This window comes from Gouania willdenowi, chromosome 18 (genome assembly GCF_900634775.1).
Source record: "Gouania willdenowi chromosome 18, fGouWil2.1, whole genome shotgun sequence".
NCBI classification, from domain to species: domain Eukaryota; kingdom Metazoa; phylum Chordata; class Actinopteri; order Blenniiformes; family Gobiesocidae; genus Gouania; species Gouania willdenowi.
The window spans coordinates 26,148,540-26,162,270 of NC_041061.1; the positions used below are offsets into that span (position 1 = coordinate 26,148,540).

Sequence of the window (13,731 nt, forward strand, 5' to 3'; positions counted from 1 at the left end):
ATTTTTCGAAAAGGGGACAAACTGTGAAAGTGTATAGATCAGCCATATATGCTTGCTATATGCATGATCACCATAATCCTATATTGCTATTTAGATGATAGTTACTTGATTTAAGTGGTGGCTAAATATAATTGTCCATACTGAATGAATAAGGTTGTAATTAAAGCATGAACCAAATAAGATACACTTCATTGCATACATTTTCCTCAGATTGTCGCGATGCAATGCATGAAAGCTTTGGCTGCTATAGTAAGACCTTCCTAAATAGTTTATTAATAGTAATTAAGTGCATGGAACTTGTACGTTAATGATTTGTGTGATCCTCCTTTTTTCTCTTTACATTCGATTGGGACATCTGGAACTGCAGACAAAAAAGGGGTGCTAGCCCCAAACATGGCTTGCAAAGGTGTTCCAACATCTCTTCGATTTTCTTCTCAAACTCGTTCTTTCTCCCCGGGTAACTATGGCAGTGAAGCTGGCTCGCCAGATGAACATTCGGATTCACCTATAAAGACATCTCCCGTGTCAGAGAGAATAAAGGCTCTAGAAGCTCTGGCTGCTGGAAAGAAAGGACCAGACTTCAGAAGTGAAGGAGGGTTTTCTCACTGTAAGGATCGCAACCATTTTAAATCTCACAGCGAAAACACTAAAATATTGACAGATTTCCCAACATATCCCTGGGACATGTCAAAATATCAGGATGAGAAACTGAAGTCTTCAACTGGATGCCACAAATCTTTCAACGTCAACGCAAAGCCTTCCACTAAGAAATCAAATCCCCCTTCTGAAACTTCAATATCAAAGTCTATCTCTGACAATGCAATGTCCACTTTCACTCAGTACCCAACATCTTTGACACAGCCTTACCCTGAAATCCCAATGGCTCCAGTTGAGTCTTCACAATTTCCACAGAAAACAACCTCAACATTGCAAAACAAGGATAGTTTTTCTGATCAGTCATCACCAGAAACTCCATTTGAAATGCTTGGTGATCTTCAACAAGTGAGTGAGTATGAAGAAACAGTAGAGTGGATGAAGGCTCATCTACCACCCGCCCCAAATGTTTGCTCGGTAGATTTAAACAAAGGTTCCAACATTGCCACAGCAATAAAGAATGAGGTTGACACAGTCTTCAAAAATTCTCCTCTTGCAGCTGCAAACAACAATGATTTACAGAAGCAGTTGATTCTTGATGAAGATTTTGATATCAGCTTCTTGCCAACAGCCCACATTCAGCCGGAAATCCCAGAAGGCAATGCACAATCTGATGATTCAATTTCGTCTTCACCTGTACACAATGAAGACCTCGGTTCCCCAGCTTTGCAGTTTTCCTCCCCCAATGACACTGATGAAAAACAATGTGTTTTGGAAGAGAAGATGGCTTGGGAAAGAGATCTTGAGCCACCAGAGGCAAGTGAAGCAGACAGCTCAGGAGAGTCAGATGATACTGTCATTGAAGATGGTGTTGGCATTCAGGCATCTGACCATCCTGCTTCCCCTGATTTTCCATTAAGTCATTCTATTGATTCTACAGCTCCGAATCTTGCAACCGTGGACAATGAGCCATCCCCACCAAAGTCAGGAAAGAAGCTAATGCAGGTTCCAACAATTAATGTTATTGAAACCGATGAACCAAATTATAGTGACGAGGACATGGAACCCGGGACAGAGGAAGATGAGGAGTGTGAAGTTGTTGAAGACTCCCAAAGAGAGGCTCCACAAACCACAGCTCTCAAATCTGAACCTCCCAATACCCGTCCCTTAGAAACTGAGTTCATCGAAGGCTACTCTCCTCCATCCTCACCAGTGGATTCTGATACTGAATTTTCTCCTAAACACAAGATCCTTGAATCTACTCCCATCAATGTTAATCAGATTAATGCATCAAAATCAGAGACTCCTTCCAGTGCAGATTCTTCAAAGAACATCGGCTCAGATGCTCAACAGACCCAATCTGGAATACAGCATACCCCTGTGAGTAAAGTAAATGTTTCCAATGAGCCCTTCCCATTGACAAATGAGAAAGTGAACTTCCTTAACAATGATGAGTGGTCCGGTGAAGTGCAAAATATCTCGGACAAATCAGAAAGGAATGATCCAGAGAATTCAGATTCTTGCACCCAATACAAAGTGGACGAAAAAAGGAATTCATCTGTTACTACTTCTAAAACCACATTGTTGAAGGATGATATCTACGATAAGGAGTCTTTTGATTATGAATACGATGTCTCGTCCTATTTGGACGACTTTAATGGCAATCTTAATGCTAAGGAGCGCTTTCTCTCCACACAGAATGATGGTCCAGAGGTTTTAACTTCACAAAACACTGAAGACTTCCATACACAAGATTCTTTTCCACAGCCATCTCTACAAGACTGTCCCCCAAATCCATATCCAAGTTTCATTTGTGAAACGATTACTAGCGGCATTATGGGAAACAACAGTGAGAAAATTACTACTGATGTAAGGCCAGATACCCAGGTAGATAATGTCCTGCCACCACTAAGCCTCAGCTCAAAGGTCCAGAAGGATACTAAAGCTACTCACCATAGCACTGACACAGAAAGCATTATTTCTGAACCTTCAGACAGTTTCTTGGATTTCATGCGAGAGTGCCTAAAATCAGAACAGGATAAGGCACCTAAGCGTACAGACCAGGATGCTCCCCAAATGAATAAGCTCAGTAGGGTATGTCCTTCTCTTGCTCATTCTGCTCCAACTGTTGTGCCGAATCTTGAACAAGAACAACTTACGATCAATGCCATCAAACAACTGAGTTTCACTAAAGATGATCAAGAGGATGAAGAAGCAGTGAACCTGCAGTTGAATGTTTCAGACGAGGCCCAATCTAACCCCATATCTTCAAAGCAGTCTTCATTGGACTCAGTACCACTGTCTACCTATTCCCAAAGCAACCCGGTATCTGGCACCACTTACCCCAAAGGGGCAGAGACTATTGGCAACACGTTTGATGACTCCTATCGTCTTGCTGAGCATGTCTTGACAGCAATACTAACCCACTTATCAGGTAACCCTTCCTCTTTTAGAGCAGTTAGTCTGCTAACCAATACTGGGTCCCTCAACAGGATCTATTCTTTGTTGTAAAAGCCTTTAAAAATATAAATAAATGGCTTTATTATAGCCTATTACAGATTTACACTTGCTTTTTTAGATGGGGAATATAGCTAGCCTTTTGTTACATAGTCAGGCTTATACATGAAAGGTTAAGTATTTTATTTAAGGTCCCTAATATTTTTTACTGTTTAATACATTATTGAATAGATGAAATATCAAATTTTAGTTTTTGTAGAGCAGTAATTGGTATATGTTATAATAAGAATTTAATCCTTGAAATTGGAAGAAAAAGAAATGTTAACGAGGAACGCTTGGTTTGTTTACATGCATACAAGGCTCAGAAAAGTTTGATATTCCATCATATTTCCATACAATAAGGGGAGAAGATGCATTTCTGGTTGGTGTGGCAACACTATTACGGCATCAGGAAGTCTACATTAATTCCAGACTGACTGGGAGATATGGATTTGTGCGGTAAAACTGAGAAGAGCTTGTTGGTCTGGTTCGACCAACAGCAGTGTCCTTTGTTCTTCCCAGTGGATTGTTTTGAGGAATCTGACACTTTGGAAATTATGTCTAAGGCTGGGATTAGTAATAGGAAGAGGTGAGCACTCAAACTTACTCAAACAATCTGTTTGTTCACTGTAGTTTTGTGCATTTCATTTTGGGATGTGTAGTCCCTTAGACAGATGCATAGAAGTGTTTTTACTTAATTGCTACTGTCATTTCCTGCATATGCTCCCAGAATTCTGCTAAAGTGACTTCCCAACACATTTGTGGTGTTTTTACTGGTGACTGAAAGTTTTTGCCAAAATATGGCAAATATGTATTCTGGTGTTTACAGAAAGTAACAAACCCGGCCAATTTCACGTGGAATACTGGGAACAAACTAGAATAAAAAAATATCCCTACGCTTAGGGCTGGGCACTATACCGGTTCATGCCGAATACCGGTATATATTTTCATTATGATATGAATTTTTTATATACCACCGTACCGGTGTATTTCATTACACAACTTTCGGAATGCTGCGCTGCGTAGTATTTCAGACCGGACCCTTTTCAACGTTGCATTTCTAAATAGGAAGAAAACAGTAGTGCTCTGGTGTTAAATGAGGTGTAAATCATATGTGTAAATGAATATGAAAGGCACAATTGAAAGCCCTGAAGCTGCATGTGAGCATGTGCCTGCGTGCGCATTCTTCTGCTACAGGAGAACAACACTCACGGACACGGAGGCACGGTTAGCTTAGCATGTCGGCAGTAATGCACAAAAAAGAGAGCAAAGGATCGCAATTTGTAATTCCTATAATGTGGAAATAAGTCCTGGTAGAGCTGCAAACAAAACACTACCTTATTCACCATAAGAAAACACCACACCACTGAGTATGCAGCATTTAAAGCTAGAAATCAAGCTAATGCTAAAGCTAAGCTAGTTACGCAAAGAGCCATTACGCTGTTGTTGCAAACTTGTATTACTACTAGTGTGGAATTATTCTACAATATTCACTTATCATGACAGTAAAATAGACCATCCTAAGTCAATCTACAGCTGCAATTCCTCTCTCTTATTTTTATCTTTATTTTTCTTTATCCTCTATCCTTTATTTATTCCTTATCCTCATATTTATCACTATTATTATTATTGCTGCTGGCTTTTGTTTTTTGTTTTTTGTTGCGTGCAAATTCCATGTTTTTTTTTTTTTTTTAAACTGTACTCGGCAAAATAAACCTTTCTTATTCTGATTCTCAACCAGTAGAAAATGCTGTGAACACCTGATTATGCATGATTTTTTTTTTTTACCGTCATATATTGTGAAACCGTTAGAATTTAGAAAAATATCGTAATATGAAAATATTAAAAAAACGAAAAATATCGTAATATAAATTTTTGCTCATAGCGCCCAGCTACACTGTCTTTATCTGATTAAAAAAATCATCATCTCCAGCAGCTTTAACTGTTGGTTCATTCATGTAAATATGGAGAGACGTGTCACTTCTTGTGCATGTGCATGTTTCTCTGCTTCATATCAGAAATTGATTGAAAATAACTACTTTTCTAGTCTTATAACTCCAAACAGACACATAAAAATGTCCTAATATTTGCGCTTTACATTCACAAGAACCACTTCTGGTCAATAACCTGTTTGGTTTAAACACTAATATTTCATGTCACAGACACTTTAAAGTCCTTTGTTTACTGTCAGTAGTGATAATTAAAACCTTTGTTGAAAGTGGCATTCATTCGACATAGCAAATAAAGAAATCAATATTACTTTAAATCTCAGTAATCAAACAACCACAAGGCCAAACACATGTACAGCATATGAGATGTGGGACAATTGACAAAGTTACTGATACGATATAAGTGATATTGGGCTCTTGATAACGACATGTTGCAATCATTTTGGAAAGGGAAAAAAGTCCCCAAAAAAGCACCTTGAAAAATAACCATATTTTCTTGATGGTAACTCTGGCCATACTTACTCTGGATATGACTTTCAACTCAATAGGAAGATAACAATAAACAATAGTATAAACAAATAAACCAATTTTAAACTGCCACTCTGCAAATACTATAAAAAATCAGAGACTGACAATCATGGAAGTTTGAAATTAAAACCAAACCATGTCATTATCATTGACATTCTTCGACAATAAAAAAAAAAATCCTATCTGTGCATAAACATGTTTTTCTAAAAGCTGCACGATTTGTTTATTGTTGCATTATATCACTGACCTTTTCAATATGCTGGGACTGTAAGAGTGCGCACGGTTACAGCTTTGCAGCACACATGCAGCTAATGCCGAGAAGCATTTGAGTAGATGGAGCAGGTGTTCTCGTGAGAGAATGTCTGTTTGTCTGATGCTCTATGGAGCGGCACAGACAGCCTGCACAGGAATAGTAACACCTCAGTGAACAGAAAACCTGCCTTCAACTCTTTATTTAATGTTTGTTGACATTCTAAAGCTACAAAAAAAATGGATTTGAAAAACTTGTTCCATAAACTTTCCTATGTTTTGTAGGGTTTTTTTAACAATACAATGCAGTTGTAATTGATTTGTTAGTTACAAATATACCTCAGAAAAGGGATTTTACATGATTTACTGTTCCTTACTTCATCTGAGCCTTTAACCCCACCATGCCCTCTGTCCTTTAACTCAGCAGGGGTCCTCTGACACTGGGTCGGTGATAGGTTAAATATGGTGCCTCGTGTTGGCTTGCTGAGAGTCTTGAAAAGTTATAAGTCGGGTTGTACAGTCAATCCACTGTATTGGGTTTCTGCCTTGATGTCACTTCACATGGTGTACTGGCAAAATTACAGAGGATCATCCAAAAGAATTAAGCAATCCAAAAGTAGCTGCATAATATCTAGAGGTCACCTTGGGGAGGAGTGATAATTTGTGGTCATGTTGTCGTGAGAGGTCATCTTAGTGAATGGGTTTGACGTCCCTGTCTGCCTTTCTGTTACTATGCTCAAGTACAACTTTTGTAGTCTGTAAATCTGGTCTTTAATTGGACACCCATGGGTACAACCGCCCTTTTACAGTGGCTGATATTCAGACCAGTCGTTCCAAACCTATGAGTGCGGCATTCTGCTGGCACCGCACAGAACCACGTGCTGCTGCTCACAGAATTAGTTACAAAAGGAACGTAAGCTGATACTTTGTTGTGGTCAGCTTTGTTTAAAGCCATAGTGATCACTGGTCTGTGTGTTTCAGTGTACTCTCCATCTGACCATGAGTTTTGATAAGGATCGCTACTAAAAGCTGATATCTGGAGGATGAAAAGAGAGAGAGAAAATTTAAAAGCGAACGTCTCAATGTCCCTCAATAAACAGCTCCACTTCCTCCCCCTCCCCCTGCCTTTGCCAATCTACCAGAAGCCACGCCTCTACTTTAGTGCAAGCTCATCACGGAACATAACGTTTAACACACGTGTAGTATTGTTTTTCACTAATAAAACACTTATGGTAGTTTGATTAAAACATGAGAAATGTGTAGCCAAATCAGGGTCCGTTCGGAATCCTATTAAAAAGCCGCAAGTCTCTCCACCTTTGAAAAGCAGTTCTGACATAAATTCTGTTGCTGTCATGAAGACGTCTTTGTACCAGGATTTTTATTTTGTTTTTTAGTAGAAGCTTTGGAGTTTCGGAGCGCTCCTCCATGATGCTATACTGCTCAGAGTGATACTCGTTTGCTGTTGTGACGCGCTGCCTTGTTTTCGTGCACAGTTTACACACGTGCATTCATTTTGATTGAAAGTCTCCTCTACAGGAAGTCGAAGCTTATTGGCTGGGCGATCGCGGCGCGATTTTCTATTTGTATAGGGATCTATAGGACGAAGGTGGGACTTAAATACATTGACATACTGTATTTGAATGACCACCGGCAGTAGACCATAGTAAAAGACTAGATAGTTATTTTTTGTATCTCACAAGAATGATACATAAACATAGATTTCTCAGAAACTCCGGATATCAGCTTTAAGTGTGTCGCTAGACCACACCTTGGTTTATTATTGTGTGGTATGATTCACTTGTTTTAATGCTGAAGGTGTGATTGGTTTGAGTACTTCTCAGCATGAATATTTATTTTTTTATACTTGGCCAGTGTGATATATATACAGTTATACAGAATGTTACAAAATCATATTTGACTGCGTCAAACAAGACCAGTTTGTACTGCCTTTGCCTGATGAGTAGGATCAGTCTGTTCCTGATGATATTAAGTGTTACAAAGCTACTATCTATTAAAGTTAAGTGGCTACAGCCCTCCTATTGGTGCACTGTCCCCACAGTCCCTAGTTATTGTAAATATCCAGCATTTAATAAGGCTCTATATACAGTATGTATGTGTATGTTGTGTTCTATGTTGTTTGAAGTGCATGTGTACAGGCTGAAAGTGACAATCTGTGTAAACTAACGCAAACATTCAGCCGCTCACAGTGCCTGTGTGTGTGTAGCAGTGAATTCAGGCCAGTCTGATGCCCAAATATAACAAACAAAGACTGCCTGCCTCCCCTGTGGGTACAGACGGCAAAGCATGCTGGGAAGGCGCACCCCTGCTATGCAGGGTGAGGAAACCCTGCCCATTGCTGCTGTCAGATAGTCAGAGTTCAGTTTTGTTTTTGAGCAAAGTGCAGCTGAAGTTTTTCTGGAAAGAATCCCTAATTGTTTTATTCCCGAGGCTTGTCAGCTCCTGTAGATGATCCATGAAAGCTGTTTTATCCTGGAGTTAGAAGGGTTTAATGCAGCAACAAAGCTGCTGTGCCTGCGTTTTTAAAGCCAACAGTACTGCTTTTTTCATTTGTATCTGGGTTTTTATTTGTGGCATGTCTGATAAACATGTCGGCAATAAAAGATGTCTGTGACACAAGGGTTTCTGCTTTAAAGTAAATGATGGTCATTTGTGCTTTACTTTTGTGAGGCATGGCGCACCATACAATACTTACTAATGTTTATTATTCTGACTATACTTTTGTTTTAGATTTTCTTATTATTTAAGGGATGTGATGGGATTGTTACAGTGAAACTGACACGTCACCCTTGAAGTTCATCACCTGCAGTGGTTTGGTCCTCATTCCATCAAAGCAGAGTCTGTCGAGCTGCTACTGCAGTTAACAGAGGTGTGATGCAAAGAACACCACAGCCCTATTGGCACAGAGCCACTGCTTTGATGGATTGTTGAACCTTTGCTGCTGCTGACTGAGTAAAAGACACTAGCTGTTTCTCACTAAATCCCTGACTGCTGCAGTGTGGGGACCAGTGTGAATACCCTACTAAGGCTGGGCGATATATTGAGTTTTTAATAAATATCGATATATTTATCTAGGAGATATAGCATAAGACTATATATATAATTCACTCAACATTAAAAGTTTCTGATCGCAGCCGAAACAAACCACGCTGAAAGCTTCAATGACTCATGCTGTGCCTTATGAAAGTAGGGTGAGATTACCAAAGCAGTAGCCTACCATATCGCTAAGGACATGGTCCCCATAATGACAAAGTCTATGGCAGGCATAATGCTCAGTAAATTTGTGTGTGTGAAGAGATCCAGAGGTCTCCGCGGGTCGATAACGTTATAAACAGGACTCAAAACAACTCGTTACCATCACACTACACGTTTATTGTAAGCAGGGGAAGCTTAAACGCTGCTGATGTCATTTCAGGCGGAACAGTAACAGAAAAGTAACATAAAGCTCTGTCGGTGCACTCAGTACAACCCAGGAAGTAGGCATGTCTGACTCAACTCTGACCTTACGTTTCCATGGGGCCCTTAAAGGGACAGTCATCAGAAGGTGATCATTACAGTGCGTATTAGTAGTGGAAACTGTTTATTAATTATTTATCTGATAAATTCACAATAATAATAAATAAATAATTGATAGCTAATTGTAATAATTAAAAAAACTGTACAGCACTTTGGTCAGCTGAAGTTGTTTTTAAAATATGCACAAATGCACATCATTTGTTTTATACATTTTGATATTGTTCTCTACACTTCTGTTAATAAAGGTGTTATTTTAAGGGTTTGCCTCTAACAGGTACGCTATGCTATAATAGTGATATCACAGAGAAAACATCAATATATATTGAGTATTGCCATTCTGGTTTGATTTTATGCATCAAAGCATAATCTAAAGGCAAGGGCCAAATATCGAGATATATCTTGTGATATATCTTGAAAATATCAAGATAATAAAAAAAGGCAGTATCGCCCAGCCCTATACCCTACCCTGGTTGTGTGCAGTGAGTGGATGTGTCATGAACATTCCATAAACCGGTTCCTCTGGTACCAGTCTTTGAAAGTGACAGCTCAGGTTTTTCCATCAGCCAACGTACAGTAAACGTTTCAGGTCTGTCTGCCTCTGGATGTTTGAGCTGCTGATTGGCCGGGTGGGGTTGGTCAGGATTGTGCTAACTCTCAAATAATGACACTCACTTGGAACGAGAAACACACACACACACACACATCAAGACTGTGTGCGTGTTTGTTTCTTATTCCAAATGAGTTGCACTGTCTTTATTTAACTAGCTGTGAATAATTCAAGGTCCTCCTAAAGTGGACTGCAAGCCTAGGGAATGATGATGTCATCATTAACACCTAGAGCTGTCATCGTATCTACAGTTGTATCTGATATTGTCATCTTTAATGAAGGTCCAAACATGGCTTCTTCAGAATCCCATGTTTATGTCCAGTTTTGTAGTGAAAACCTTTTGACAGATAGGTTTAGTGTGTATAAGTGTAGTTCTAAGTGTTGCTTTTCTGCACACCGGACAACCTCAGAACCTAGTACAGCATCCAGTAGTAGATTCTTGCATTAAGGTAATAACGTCAAGAATTTGACTACCATTTATATTGTTTAGATTGAGATGTGAGAAGCTTAAAGGCCAATTTAGTCCTTTTAACTGTTCCAGAATAATTTCTGCTCTATGGATTATTTACCAGATTTAGTTTTAATTTATTTTTTTAAAAGAAGGACAGAAATTAAACATGGACACTTTGAACCATGAAAAATAGAATATACATTGCCATGCAAGTAGGTCCTCATAACATTGTATCCATTAATGTAGCTGCAACACTGAGGTCTTAGTCGCCCTTTAGGCATCAGTGCACGTGTTCCCTCCACCAGCACTTACACGAGGCTTGTCTTTTTGATGTGTTGTCCCACCCTCCAACGCGCGCGCACACACACACACACACACACACACACACACACACACACACACACACACACACACACACACACACACACACACACACACACACACACACACACACACACACACACACACACACACACACACACACACAGTCGGTCTGAGCATGCCAGTACAGTCTAGCATTACATAAGCATGTTGTGTTGAGGCGAGCGTCTGTGTGTGCACCACTCTATACCAAGACATGCGCACAAACATGAAGTGACTATGCTTGTGCAGCAGCACTCCATGTGCCAAAAGAGGTGTAACAGGCACACATGGCATTTCTTATCTCACCCTGTCCAAATACTTTTTAACACTCATGCACTACTCTACAGAAGAGTAACTGCAAAGGTTTTCTACAGAAATGTTCTTCAGTCTAGCAAGTGATTAGCAATGTTTGTTTCTTTACATTTAATTTGTTGGTACAGTTTAATCCTTCATTTAATTTTTGCTTTTGTATTCAATCAGTAAAGTCTCAGTCTTTTGGGCTAAATCACTGCCTGGATTTTGAGTTTTCAAGAATTGTTTTATAGTTTGTGTAATATCCAAACTAGGAGTAAACACATTCTCAAGAAAAGAAAGTGTAAATGGAGTAGTGTATAGTACACTTTCATGCGCTTTAGACAGCTTAGTTGGTCAGATTTTTTTCCTGAGCAGTAAATGTTTGTCACCTTTTGGTGAAGGACTTTACACACGAGGCTATACACGATCAGGATTTTTGGGCCAATCACCGATCAGTGAGTTTAAAAAAACGGATCACCGATTCAATCATATGAATTCAAGTTGTTTTTTTAGGTACTGACCAAATTACTTCGGTACTACCTGATACAGATTCACAGAAAATCAAACAGTACCATTTTTCGGGACCTAAACGCAACCTTGTGACTGTGAGGGAGTGGAAGAGTTGAAGAATTTCCATGCAGGACCTGAACATAACATTTGTTGTCAGTGTGGGTGTGGGTTAGTGGCCCTTTAACTGCGACTGAATGTGCTGGTTGCTCGACCAGTGTGTGGAGTAAGGGAGCGAGTGTGACCGTAGAAGATTGATTGCCGTATTGTATGCCGTTTTTGAATGACTGTCAAAAATCAGCTGTTGAATTGAACTGGAGTACCATATCATACTCAATGACTGCTGTGAAGCAAGGGAGTTAACCCCGAAGCTGAGGATAGCTTCAAATACAGAGACGCTACACTCTCCGATAACGTGGGTTATGCTAACGAAGGTTCAAATTTCACTTTTGACAATTTTTTTTGTTTTCATTTTTGACATATTTAACACGGCAAATTCCACAATTTAAAAATACATTTCCCACAAAAATAAACATTTTAGGGTTAGGATTAGGGCTAAAATAAAAGGGTTAGCGGAGTAGCTCAAAATAGATATGAGCTTTAAGTGACGTGCACCTATCACGTGCCCTAAGCTGGCCAATGAGGGGCGCTGCGTATCCATAGAGTGGCAGTCTATGGATACATTTAACGTACCCGTAGCCACGGCCAATTACTTACACATCTCAATTGAAAGACTGTAATCTTTACTAGTAGGGATGAGATAGGCTTTCTGGTTTTAAGGTGTCTCCCTTGTTCTGCTGGAAGGCAGAAGGTCTGTAGTAAGATGGCTGATTGGTTCAGGATATGGATGCCACTATCATCTTATGTGCATTATTGTGATGGGTTGCATATCGCTTCAAAGATAAATGAATGTGAAGAGGCCTGAACTGTTAATGTTGCACTTTAGTAAATGTGGATAAAGGCAACCAGCTGGGGTTGTTAATGCTGTACTATAATAGTTGTGTTTAGGGACGCACACAATATTAGATTTTTGGCTGATATCCAAAGGATGATTTACAACTCATTTGGCCGTTTACTATCAATCAATATTTACCCCCACACGTAATTGCAACCTGTCCAACTTAAAACATTTACTACCTACTTATATATTTACATTTTGTATTTGATTGGTAAAAACTATGTTTTTATATGATCCAAACATTCTGTGTCGGAGCTATATATGAAGAAAATCGACTTTGAGATCATGGAGTGCCTCTCACCTCCATTAACTCCTGCAGTTTGCTCCCCACACACAAAATGGCATTGCATAGTTACGCCTTTTCAGGGGCCAAGAGGCGTTTACGTATGTGATGTCTATGGTTTGATCAAGGAAGTAAAGCCTGCTATTTTATAAGTTAATTATATTACCTGAATAGCCAATGTTCGATAATTATCCAATATTGGCCGAAAACTTGCCAATAATATTGTGCATTCCTACCTTTTATTTGGTGACCACCAATTTGGCATGAGACAATATTTTACAACAAAAATACGACATTTAAGAAAAGTTGCAAACATATAAAGTATCATCCAGTTTAATTTGTCACAGTGGTCAGTCTAACTTTCTTCCTCCTTCCTGCAGTGAATGCTTTGATCCACTGGCGAGACCCCAAGAAGTCGGGCTTGGTGTTCGGCCTGTCCATGTTGGTGCTGCTGTCGCTGGCAGCCTTCAGCGTCATCAGCGTGGTCTCCTACCTGCTGCTGGCCTTGCTCTGTGTAACCATCACCTTCCGCATCTACAAATCTGTGGTCCAGGCTGTGCAGAAGTCCAATGAGGGACACCCCTTCAAGTAAGAACCTATCCTCTGCAGGTGGACTTTATGTATAATATATACAGAAGAAATAGCTCTGAACTTAATTGTTCCTGCTACATTATTATCTAACAGAATCTTTTGCAGCAAAAGCAAGTCATTTTACTAAATCTGCTGTTGAAAGGTTCCCCTGTCGCTCAGGTATTCTACAGTCTGGGACCTTTGCTTTGTGGGCTAAATGTTAACTTTTACTAAAAATCACCAGAAAACACCATCCCTCGTGAATGGAAAGAAATCACAACACATGGGAAGGCATGAGGATAGTTTGATGTGGCGTCCTGCTGCTCGTCCCTGCAGCACAGACACCTG

General features: G+C 39.7%; 1 protein-coding gene across 3 annotated transcripts in view; it reads left to right on the forward strand.

Moving 5' to 3' along the window:
* rtn3 (reticulon 3) overlaps nucleotides 1–13,731 on the forward strand; it is a 45,913-nt gene that overhangs the window by 19,619 nt on the left and 12,563 nt on the right. For 2 of the 3 annotated variants that reach the window (XM_028474033.1, XM_028474034.1), the window contains one exon: nucleotides 13,194–13,401. In XM_028474033.1, the coding sequence (XP_028329834.1) occupies nucleotides 13,194–13,401 (208 nt within the window). Of the gene's footprint in view, nucleotides 1–864; nucleotides 3,029–13,193; nucleotides 13,402–13,731 lie in introns of those variants that run through there. The other variant, XM_028474035.1, reaches the window with a different exon arrangement.